General features: G+C 42.9%; 1 protein-coding gene across 1 annotated transcript in view; it reads right to left on the bottom strand.

The window, feature by feature from the left end:
* The window catches only part of Ctps2 (CTP synthase 2), a 95,828-nt gene extending 83,108 nt beyond the window's left edge, over window positions 1-12,720 (bottom strand). The window contains 4 exon segments of the mRNA XM_048336227.1: window positions 859-1,029; window positions 1,768-1,803; window positions 3,236-3,440; window positions 12,588-12,720. Coding sequence (XP_048192184.1) covers window positions 859-1,029; window positions 1,768-1,803; window positions 3,236-3,401 — 373 coding nt within the window. The 5' untranslated portion in view covers window positions 3,402-3,440; window positions 12,588-12,720.

Here is a 12,720-nt window from a genome sequence, read left to right as displayed (position 1 = left end):
CTGTCACCAGCTGTCTGACTTCTACTGGAAGGGGAGAGCATGTCAGGAATAAGGAGGAGAAGGAGGGCTGAGAAGGGGGAAGAGGAAGAGAAACAGGAGGAGGGAGGAGGAGGAAGAGAGGAGAAGAGGGAAAAAGAGAAGAAAAGGTAATTATGAACATGGAGCATGAAAAGAAAGCAAGTTTTAAGAGGATTTGAAACGTTAGAGCTGAGAGCCCATAACATGTCCACTTTTAATTTAGGGCAACATGCCTATAGAATATAATACCTTAATGTGGGTGAGGATGGGAGGGAAAAACAACTGGGAAAGGGGCTGGGAATATGGTCAAGTGGTAGAGTGCTTGCCTAGCATGCATGAAGCCCTGGGTTCGATTCCTCAGTACCACATCAACACAAAAAGCCAGAAGTTGTGCTGTGGCTCAAGTTGGCAGAGTGCTAGCCTTGAGCAAAATGAAGCCAGGGACAGTGCTCAGGCCCTGAGTTCAGGCCCCAGGACTGGCAAAAAAAAAATCACAAAACTGCGATTGAGGGAAGGAATGACATCCAAAAAGAAATGTACCCATTACCTGACTTATATAACTGTAACCTCCCCGCCCCCTGTATATCATTTTTATAATAACAACTTTTTTTGCCAGTCCTGGGGCTTGAACTCAGGGCCTGAGCACTGTCCCTGACTTCTTTTTGCTCAAGGCTAGCACTCTGCCAACTTGAGCCACAGTGCCACTTCCAGCTTTTTCTATATATGTGGTGCTGAGGAATCAATTCCAGGGCTTCATGTATACAAGGCAAGCACTTTACCACTAGGCCATATTCCCAGCCCCAATAACAACTTTTTAAAGGAAAAAAAAGAATATAATACCTTGAACTGTTTTCCCCAGGTAATCGCCACGCCTCTCCTTATTGATCACATGCTGATATATTTTTCCAGTGGTAATGTTGTTGTCTTTATAAAGATTAATATCCAAGAACCTTTCATAATTTCCAAGGTCTAGATCAACTTCTCCACCATCATTTAAGACAAACACTTCACCTACCATTAACAACAATAGCAACAACAACAAAAAAAAGACAAATTTAAAACTTGGTTTCAATTGAAATCAATCACTTTTCTAAGTAATGATCTGGTAAGAAAATGCATTTAGGCCAAGCACCAGTGGCTCACGCCTATAATCCTAGCTACTCAGGAGGCTCAGATCTGACGATCGCAGTTCAAAGCTAGCTCAGGCAGGAATGTTCATAAGACTTTCATCTCCAATTAACCACCTAAAAAACAGAAGTGGAGCTGTGGCTCAAGTGGTAGAGCACTAGACATGAGCAAAAAAAGCTCAGGGCCAGCGTCCAGCCCCTGAGTTCAAGCCCCATGACCAAAAATAAATAAATAAATAAATAAATAAATAAATAAATAAAAACCAAGTACAGATTCACATAAGCCTTATTGAAAAATCTTTGAGGATACAATGGCATCATAATTTGGAATTACTGGCATTATAGAAACATAGTATAAAGCATGTTCCATGTGTTAGAATACATACCAAACGCACCCAATAATCAAACACATTCCAAAGGAAGTGACATAAAGATTATAAGTTGCCACAAAGATATAAAGAATTTTCAGAAAGTTTGAGAAAAGACTCATAAATTTATGACATATTTTAGATTTTTCAGAATTCTGGATTTCAGAGTTTTAAACAAGGGAGAGAAGCCTAAAAACTATTAGCAGTATACATTATGGGGATGGGGCTATATAAGCTCAGGAGCAGAGACTTGCCTAGCATGCAGGAGGCCCTGGATTCGTTCCCCTGTACTGGAAAAAAACACACACACAAAATATGCATTATGTATCAAAAGCTTGAAAACATCCTTATTGTTCAAATCAGAAATTATGCACCTATAAATTGAGGCTTAAAATTGACTTAAAGATGTTTTTGTGTTGTTTAAGCTAATAAATTGAACACTGATTGTTATGTTCAGGTCCTGTGCAGTATGAACTATGTAAATGTGTCTACAGCATATTACATTTTCAAAACTTAGATTAAATGATTCAACTAAATCCAAATTCAAAACCAGACAAAAGCAGCTGAGTGGCACAGGGCCAATCTGTAGTTCCAGCTCTTCGAGAGGTGAAACGGGAGGTTCATTTGAGCTTAGGAGTTGAGACTAACCTGGACAACGAAAGGGAAAAAAGCAAAACTAATAATATGGGTATTAGAAAACAGGGCAGCAAATACCCCAGGAGTTATGGACTGAGACTAAGGAATATAAAGGATTTCTGTTCCTGATCAGGGTCTGGTTATACAATAGGTTCATTTAGTGAAAATTCATCAAAGCTATATACTTATGATTAAGCAATGTTTTGCTTGAATACAAAAAAAGTTTTTAAACAGTATTAAGATGCAATGTTAGGGCTGGGAATGTGGCTTAGCAGTAGACTGCTTGTCTAGCACGCATGAAGCCCTGGGTTCAATTCCTCAGCACCACATCAACAGAAAAAGCAAGAAGTGGCGCTGTGGCTCAAGAGGTAGAGTGCTAGCCTTGAACAAAAGGAAGCCAGGGACAGAGCTCAGGCCCTGAGTTCAAGACCCAGAACTGGCAAAAAAAAAGAAAGAAAAGTAAACAATCATGCTATTCAGTATACAAGGCCCAGGACTGGCAAAATAATAACAGTAATAATAATTTTTGTACATCAACACAATTATTTCAGGCAGTAAGAAATGTTAAAAGAAATGCATTCCTTTGATTATAAAACAAAATCTAATCCATAGCAAAAGGGACAATGGTTCCAAAGGAGTTGACTAATTTGGAATGTCATCAGTGATCTGAAAAATGCATCCATGACCACAAGAACATTTACATATTCATAAGGTCTGATCCGGCAAGTATACTTCTGAAGCTGTATTCTCAAGAAATTACCCAAAATACCTGGGCACTGGTCCTGTAATCCTAGCTACTCAGGAGGCTGAGATGAGGACTGCAGTTCAGATTCAGCCCAGGCAGGAAAGTCCTTGAGACTCTTAGCTCCTATTAACCAGCAAAAACCCAGAAGTAGAGTTGTGGCTCATGTAGTAGAGTACCACCAGCCTTGAGCAAAAAAGCTAAGGGACAGTGAATGCCTAGGCCCCTCAGTTCAAGCCTCAGGACTGAACCAAAACCAAAAAAAGGAAAAGCCAAAGAAGTGACTGAAAATATAAGAACTGCAAGTTTGCTTAGTGCTTTATAAGAAAGGTTCTTTTGCATACCATGTTCATAAGGAGAAAAGGTCCCGGCATCAATATTGATATAGGGGTCAATTTTGATGGCAGTAACACGAAGTCCACATGATTTAAGAATTGTCCCAATGCTGCTGGCGATGATCCCTTTGCCAATACCTGAAATGACCCCACCAGTGACCAGGATATACTTCATTGGCGAAGGAGTGGTCAGTTGCTCACTATCAGGTAAAATCTGAGAAACAATGAAAATAAGAGTCAGGGGGGCACTGTACTCGTAAACTGACATGTTGAATTGAAACTCCTTGGTACAACTAATTAAGGATTGAGGGGAAAAAAGCATCAAAGCAGGAGAAAAAGGAGAGGGAGTCAGCCAGGTACCATTGGCTCACGCCTGTAATCCTAGCTACTCAGGAGGCTGTGATCTGAGCATCTTGGTTCAAAGCTAGCCCAGGTAGGAAAATCTGTGAGTCTCTTATCTCCAATTAATCACCAAAAGGTGGGAAGTGGAGCTATGACTCAAGTGATAGAGCACTGGCCTTGAGCAAAACGTCAAGCAAAAACTCTAGGCCATGAGTTCAAGCCACAAGCACGCATGCACACACACACACACACACACACACACACACACACACACACACACACCCCTCTCAACACATACCTATTTTTTCCTTTTATAGATCCAAAAATATATCTTAATATTCATCTCTTTCTACTACTGTCCCTGGCAATCAGCATGGTGTTCTTCCCAGCCAGACCTTACCCACCACACCATTTCTCTACCTCAAATAACCTGGATTGACTTACATCATGACCCTAGGCAAATTCTTCAACTGTTCAAAACCTGTTTCCTCCACAGAATATGATACCAAGCATATCAGAGCTGCACAGGGATTTACAGAGTGTGTACCTGCTAATTTAAAGATGGATATTCTTTGGAGCCACCTATTTATTGACTGATTCAATTAGCTCACAAATCTTTATTGAACATCTATTTCCTATGGATGGGAAATGAACAAAAAAAAGTTAAGTCCTGCCCTTTTGGTTTTCATTTTCTTGTGAGATGAAGGGGTAAATTAACTGGATGCTAATTATATCTTATTCTGGCACTGGCATACTGTTTGAATGACTTTCCACCTGTAAAAGTTAGTGAAATAGAAAAATGCCACTGGGGTATGATCAAGAAAACTGGAAGACACCAGGTATCCGTGGTTCATGCCTGTAATCCTAGCTACTCAGGAGGCTGAGATCTGAGGATCATGGTTCGAAGCCAACCTGGGCAGAAAAGTCCCCATGAGACGCTTATTTCCAATTAACCACTGAAAAACCAGAAGTGGTGCTGTGGCTCAAGTAGCAGAACACTAGCCTTGAGCACAAAGAGGCTCAGGGACAAAGCCCAGGCCCTGAGTCCAAGCCCTACAACCTACAAAAAAAAGAAAAAGAAAGAAAGAGAGAGAGAGAGAGATAGAAAAGAAAACTGGAGGATATTTATGTGAAGTCACATTATGACTAAGAATCTTTCATGAAAGAAAATGAAAAAAGCAGAAGACAAAATTGATTATCTCAAGTATGTTTTTTTTTTATTAAGATTGAAATCTCAATAGTTTAGATCTATCTGGGGTGAGTGGCTCATGCCTGTAATCCTCCTAACTACTCAAGAGGCCGAGATCTGAGGATGGCAGTTCAAAGCCAGCCAGGGCAGGAAAGTCCGTGAAACTCTTATATACAATTAGCAACCAGAAAACAGAAGTGGCACTATGGTCCAAGTGGTAGAGCACTAGCTTTGAGCTGAAGAGCTCAGGGACAGCACCCAGGTCCAGAGTTCAAGCCCCATGATTAACAAAAAAAGTAGTTTAGATCTTAATTTGTATAAACCATGTCAAGCCAAACACTGGTGCCTCATGCCTGTAATCCTAGCTCCTCAGGAGGCTGAGATCTGAGAATGTTGTTTCAAAGCCAGCCGTGGCAGGGCTGGGGATATAGCCTAGTGGCAAGAGTGCCTGCCTCGGATACACGAGGCCCTAGGTTCGATTCCCCAGCACCACATATACAGAAAACGGCCAGAAGCGGCGCTGTGGCTCAAGTGGCAGAGTGCTAGCCTTGAGCGGGAAGAAGCCGCTCAAGCAGAGCAGGGACAGTGCTCAGGCCCTGAGTCCAAGGCCCAGGACTGGCCAAAAAAAAAAAAAAAAAAAAAAAAAAACAAGCCAGCCGTGGCAGGAAAGTCTTTGAGATTCTTATCTCCAATTAACCACCAAAAAGTTAGAAGTGGAGCTGTGGCATAGGTGGTAGAATCCTTGCCTTGAGCAAAAAAGCTGAGACCTAGAGCCTAGACCCTGAGTTCAAGCCCTCAAACCAACAAAACCTATGCAAATAAATAAGCAATAAATCAGGTCAAATTTTAATATATTTAGTCAAGAATGAAGAGTAAAGAAAAGAAATAAATTTAAGTGATTGGGTTGTCATTAGTTTTCTAAAAGAAATAAGACTGCCTTTTAAAGCACATTTGATGCTTTAGAAAGTCTTTTTTTGAGAAAGCTAGCTTAAACCAAGGCAATATTTAATCCTTTCTGCCTCTTTTAAGCAAACAAGTACGTTACAGGGGAAAAAGCATTTTTTGTTATTGTTGTTTGTTTTTTTGGTCTTTTCTTTTTTTGGTACTGGGGATCGAACCCAGGATGTTGCACTTGCTAGGCAAGCGCTTTGCCACTGAGCTACATCCCAGCCCTATGTTTGTTTGTTTTTTAAGACTGCAGGGGGAAAAAGCAGGCTCTGTTCTAAATCATCTTCTTCAATCTCCATGGTGTCTGCTGTGAAGACTGAAATTTTTCATTTACTTATATGAAGTAAACAGAGCCAAGTTGATGAAATAGCACAGTATAAAGCTGTGCTGCCCAATAAAAGTATTACACAAGCCAGGTAGGTCCTTTTAAATACTGTTGTGACCACACAAAAGGGAAAGAGAAGAAAAAGAAGAGAGAGAAAAGAAAATAAAGGAGGAAGGAAGGAAAGGAAAGGAAAGGAAAGGAAAGGAAAGGAAAGGAAAGGAAAGGAAAGGAAAGGAAAGGAAAGGAAAGGAAAGGAAAGGAAAGGAAAGGAAAGGAAAGGAAAGGAAGGAGAGAAAAGTTAATTTGAAATTGGAATCCACATAAGAATTGACCTGCGGGATTGTTATCACCTTTGCACTAAGTCTTGGAAACTCAGGTGCACTTATTCCCAGTAAGTCTCAATTCGGTACACATGTAACAAGCGGATCCCACATTCGATGGGGAAGGCCTAGAGAGACTCCAAAGCACCCGACCCAGCAGGGGACTCCTATTCAACAATGACCACTTCAGGGCTGGGAATATAGCCTAGTGGCAAAAGTGCTTGCCTTGTATACATGAAGCCCTGGGTTCGATTCCCCAGCACCACATATATAGAAAATGGCCAGAAGTGGCGCTGTGGCTCAAGTGGTAGAGTGCTAGCCTTGTGCAAAAAGAAGCCAGGGACAGTGCTCAGGCCCTGAGTCCAAGGCCCAGGACTGGCAAACAAACAAAAAAATATATTATAAAAAGAAAAACAATGACCATTTCAAAAGTAATAGAAATCAGACCCAGAAGAGGATTTACTGAACAAGTCCATTTTATGAAGTTTGCAAACAGGCCAGAAATCTTAGCTATGAAGTGCAGAGATGGGGGGGGTGATTGCAGAAGGGGTATGAGGGAACTTTCTGAAGTGTAGTTATATGGGCAGATAATTCAGCATATCCATCCATTTGCTCACTCAAAATGAAGCATTTTGTTGTGTGGAAACACTACACACCAATACTTTTTCAAATCGCCCTCCCCCCGCCAGCTCATGTTGTAGCAACTAACTAAAATATATCAGGAATGCGAGGGTCGTTGTTTGCGGGGTTACAAGCGTGCAGGTGCGGGGGGGGGGGGGGGACAGAAAATGCAAGTCACGAGTGCTGATTGCCAGCCTCACCCAGCTCTCCTTTGGGGCTTCACTTCCGCCAACGCCATCTCGGGGATTGGGGATCTGTGCTCTCCTGGGCGGGCGGGGGTGGGGGGGAGTCAGCGGGGGGGGGGGGGGGGGGCTCTTGTGGGTGTGGGGTAAAATCAGACCCCGAGGCAGTGCCGGTCCAAATCTCGGGGCACAGGCTGCCACGAGATGGAGTCCGAAGGCACCGGGCACGAGTGGGCGTCTCCGGGTCCTGCCTGGCTGCCAACGTGTGCAAGCTCGAGGTGCAGGACGCTCCGAGAGAGGACAAACACGTCCGGTTCCACAGGTGCAACATTAGGGGTGCAGATCGTGGGCGATGAGGCCCTGGGGGTCCGGGGGGGGGGACCTTGGAGAGGAGTTACCTGCGCGTTGGCACAGGAAGGGGCTTCCTGCGCGCCCCGCCCGGGGGCCAGCCAGGCGCTCACCTGAAGGGCTGGGGCAGGGGCCGCGGGGTGGGGTAGTAGGGAGTCCCCAGCAGGTTCTCCCGGTCACAGCACCCCAATCGCTCACCTTCCCCTCTCCGCCTTGCTTCTGGCTCCGCTGACTCACCCAGGGCAGCTTGGGGTTTGCAATCGGCTAGGGTGATCGAAAACAAGCGCCTAAAAAGTGATTCCTCCGGCCCAGGCGTTCCCGTCACCCTTTGCTCAAGGCGTCCTTGGCCCCGGGCCTCGCTCAGCCCGGCCTGCCCCTCCCTCCCTCCCTCCCTCCCGTGGCTCACTGGGCTGAGACACTTCGGTTGAGAAGTGTGACCTCCTGGGATCCTCCCCTAGCTGAGGTCCCAGTGTGGGGTTCTCCTCCGTCACAGCCTTTGTGACACTCCTAGAAGGCCCAAGGAATGAAACCCACCAGGGAAGACAAATACAAAACGAAACTCCTGGCCTTAAACTCACATACAGTCCACACAGCCATTAAAAGCAGGGAACTTCCTACAGCAATTGGGTAGCCAAGAAAAACCCAAGGCAGAATTCAGAGAGAAATAGTTTAAGGCTTCACAGAGAGGCTAAACGTTTTTTTAAGACGAAGTTTGCTGTTAGGACTGGACATAAGCTGTTCAGCCAAGAACAGACGCAAACAAGTGAAAAAAGAAAAGTTCTGACTGCACAGTAGAAGGGTTTGAAGCGAGCTCAAGGTTTATGAAAGTTGTTTTTTAATAACTAGTTTTAAGACACTAGAGCTGCCGGGTTCATTACAGGCTCATGCCTGTTATCCTAGCTATTCAGGAGGCTGACATCAGAGGATCACAGTTCAAAGCCAGCCTGGGCAGGAAAATCCATGAGGCTCTTAGCTCCAACTAACCACTAAAGAGCCAGAACTAGAGCTGTGGCTGAAGTGGTAGAGCGTTAACCTTGAGTAAAAAAAAGTTCAGAGACAACACTCAAGCCCAGAGTTCAAGCCCTTGTACCAGTACACATACACACACTAAAGGTACTAGAGCATGGAGATCAAGATAGACAACTGACATTGAATATTAGAAAATGATGATAAGGAAAAATATGAAATTGTTTTGGGGATGGGAAAGGAGTGATAGAGGGGGTGAGATTGGTACATATTGTAAACATGTGTGGAAATATAACAATGAAAATACTACTCTATATATCTAATGTATTTTTAAAATTAAACCATTGGGCACCAGTGGCTCACATCTGTAATCCTAGCTACTCAGGAGGCTGAAATCTGACTATTGCAGTTCAATGCCAGCCCAGGCAGGAAGGTCAATAAGACTCTTATCTCCAATCAGCCACCAAAAAAGGCAAAAGTAGAGCTGTGGCTCAAATGATAGACCACTAGCCTTGAGCAAAAAAAGCACAGGGACAGCGCCCAAATGCTGAGTTCAAGTTCTAGGGCGAGCACACACACACACACACACACACACACACACACACACACACAAATTAAACCATAATTGTGTAGTGATGTCCAGTTATACTTTGAAAGAGAGTTATATACATGTAAACTACTGATCAAACCAGAGTACACTGGTAGAGTCCAGGAGGACCAGAGTTAAACAGCTGTGGGAGGAAGAAGCCAATGTACTAATGAACTGGCCATCCAGTACTGTGGAGCTGTGGCTCAAAATGGTAGTGCACTAGCCTTGAACAAAAAAGCTCTGAGACAACACATAGTCCCCAAGTTCAAGCCCCAGGACAGGCACCCCCCCCCAAAAAAAAAAGAAAGAAAGAAAAAGAAATGTCAATGTAATTCACCCACTAGGTGGTAAAATTAAAACCCCATCCTGGGCTTCTGACTTAAATTGCAAACTGTTTCCAATCAAGCTTGAAACGAACACCATTTTCAGGTTGCCACTGCCTTACTAAAACCTAGATAGGCATTTGTCATAAGACATCTCCTGACTTTCAAAATTGAATTGATAGACTGAAAACAGATTAGAGTATCATTAATGCCCTGAAGTGTACCCTTAAAATAACAAGTTTTATTTGTTTTTGTGGGTCATGGGGCTTGAACTCTGGGCCTGGGTCTTGTCCCTGACCTCTTTTACTCAAAACGAGTGCTCTACCACTAAGAGCCACAGCACCACTTCCGGTTTCCCGGTGACTCATTGGAAAAAAGAGTCTCATGAACTTTTGTTCCTGGGCTGGCTTTGAGCCTCAATTCTCAGATCTCAGGCTCCTGAGTACCTAGGATTACAGGTGTGAGCCACCAGCACCTGGCACAAGTTTTATTTTATATATACTTACAACACTTTTAAATTTTAATACTTTAATATAGAAAAAATATATGCCACTTTACACGGATGAATTATAAACTATGTGAATTATAGCTTTTTTTTTTTTTTTTTTCCAGAACGGAGGACCAAACTCGGGGCCTTGCACTGGCTAGGCAGGCACTCTTCCACTGAGCCAAATCCCCAGCCCAAACTATGTGCATTATATCTCATGAAAGCTGTTTGGGAGCCAGGCTGTTGTGGCTCACAACTATAATTCTAGCTAAATAGGCTGAAAACCTGAAGATCTCACTCTGAAGTCAGCCCAAGCAGAAAAGTCTGCAAGACTCCATCTCCAATTAACCAGCAAACTGCTAGACTGGAGGCAAGGTTCAAACAGTAGAACACTAGCCATAAATAAGAAAGCTCAGTGACAGCCAAAGGCCCTGAGTTCAAGCCCCAATATTGGCACCAAAATAAAATAAAGCTGGTGGGTTTTTTTGGGGGGGGGGAACAAAAACTTGAGTTGGGCTTATAAGGTTAAAGTCCAGAATCAAAATAAAATGTAGCTGGGCACTGATGACTCATACCAATAATCCTAACTACTCAGGAGGTTGAGATTCGAGGATCACAGTTCAAAACTAGCCTAAGCAGGAAAGTCCATGAATTTATTATGTCCAATTAACTATCAAAATTCTGTAAGTGGAGCTGACTCAAGCAGTAGAGAGCTAGCCTTGAGTGATTTAAAGCTCAGGGACAGTACCCAGACCCTAAGTTTAAGCCCCAGGACCAGCACCATAAATAAATAAATAAATAAATAAATAAACAAATACATAAATGCCAGTCTGGAAAACTAGACAGCCAGAAAATCAGGATTATAATCAGCCCTCCACATATTCTCATAGGTCACTGGAACTGCCTTACCATTCTGAAGATGGTGTGAAGGAGGGAAGAATCCTGAGTATCTTTCCAAATGGATGGCTGGATTGTGACCTTGGCAACTAGGTCCTTGAAGTCCTTGATGGTTATTTTTGTTTGACATGTTATTATTAATTTAAAAAGCTAAAAATAATTTGTTGGTGGAGATGAGGGGGAAGGACTGGGAGAGAATGAGGGAACTGATGACACTGTATAAAAGGAAATGTATTTATTACCTGACTCGTGTAATTGTAACTGCTCTGTATATCACCTCTATAATATCAATATATTAACAAAAAAGTTAAGAAATAGAAACGTAGATATAAAAGTAAAATCTTCCAGCATCAACAATTATAAACCTATGAACAAGATTTTTTGCATTCATATCCCTTCCCATTTCTCCTTATCATGTAGAAATTTGAAGCAAATTCCAGCCATACTTTCATGTCCTTAGTCAACATCTCAATATGATCCTCTAAAATTAAAGAATTTCTTTAAAAAACCATACCCCCACACAAAAATACCATTTACACAACTTGAAAATGAACTTGAAAAGAAGAAAAATTAACAAGCTTCAACATGAGTGACGTTGGGAACATTATGCTAAGTGAAAAGAGTCTAGTCATGACAAAACAAATATTGTATGATTCCACTTATATGAGTTATCTACAACAGTTAGGCAGAAAGTAAATTGGTAATTGCCAGGGGTCAACGTGGAATTGGAGTTGGAATTAACAGATTTTCAATTTGCAAAATGAAAGGCATTCTAGAGATTAGTTACACATCCATGTGAGTGTATTTACTGTTACTGAATTCTGGATTTAAAAATGATTACGGGCTTGAAATCTCAAAGAGTTTTCTGCCTTGGCCCTGTATGCCCACTGGTACTGGGCTTGAATTCAGGGCCTCAAGCTCTTGCTTGGGTTTTTCACCCAAGGCTGCAGCTCCAGCCATACCTCCTCCATTTCTGACTTTTTTTTTTTTCTGGATCACTGGAGATAAGTCTAACAGATTTGCTGACATGAATGGTTTTGAATGGTGATCCTCAGATCTCATGAAGCTAGGATTACAGGTATGAGCCACACAACAGGCATCCTAGCTCAATTTTAAATTCTAATTTCATAATTCCTTAATTTCATCAAGTAGTCTCCAAATTTCCATGCATAAACATCAGAGTTTTTCATGCCTCTGTCTAATTAGGATCTTAAATTAAATCTAGAAGTAGAAAGGGTTCAACCCTTGTTTCTTAAAAATGTATAGGTTTCTCCACCTTAATGCCCTGTTCCTTGTAAAGTAGTTGAAGAAACAGAATCATGTTTGTTTTTGCTCACTCTGGAATTTCTCATAAGTCTAGATTCCGCGAACTACTTCCTGTGGTGTTGACACCATCTTCTGCCCTTTGTACTTCCTGGAATTTGGGTTAGAGGCTCTGGGTTAGTTTGGGTTAGCTGGGGGTGGGTGGGTGTTTTCTGTCGGTTGTGGGGCTTGAACTCAGGGCTCGGGGGCTGTCCCTGAGCTCTTTAGCTCAAGACTAGCACTCTAGCGCTTGAGCCCCGGCGCCACTTCCATGTCGTTTTCCTGTGGTTTATTGGAGATAAGCGTCTCATGGCCTTTCCTTCTCTGACTGGCTTTGAACCGGGATCCTCAGATCTCAGCCTCCTGAGTAGCTACGATTACAAGCGTGGGCCACCAGCGCTGGCTTAGGGTTCATTTTGACTTGGGCTCGGAAAGAGGCCTAAATACATCCATTTCCACCAAGACCAGCCCAGCTCCGTCACTATCCAAGCTACTTAGAAGCAATTTTTTAAAATGGCTTACTCAGATCATCCTAGGGCAAATACTCGCCTTTTCCCTAGCAAGCTAGGAGAGTAGGAACTGACAGGCTAGGGCCACGCCGCCTCGGCCCTTTGTCCAGTTTCCTTCGAGCACAACACCTACGTCACGAGCCACA

The sequence above is a fragment of the Perognathus longimembris genome, chromosome 28 (genome assembly GCF_023159225.1).
Source record: "Perognathus longimembris pacificus isolate PPM17 chromosome 28, ASM2315922v1, whole genome shotgun sequence".
Lineage (NCBI taxonomy): Eukaryota > Metazoa > Chordata > Mammalia > Rodentia > Heteromyidae > Perognathus > Perognathus longimembris.
Note: the sequence above shows the minus strand (reverse complement) of the source record. Positions and strands in the feature narration are given on the sequence as shown.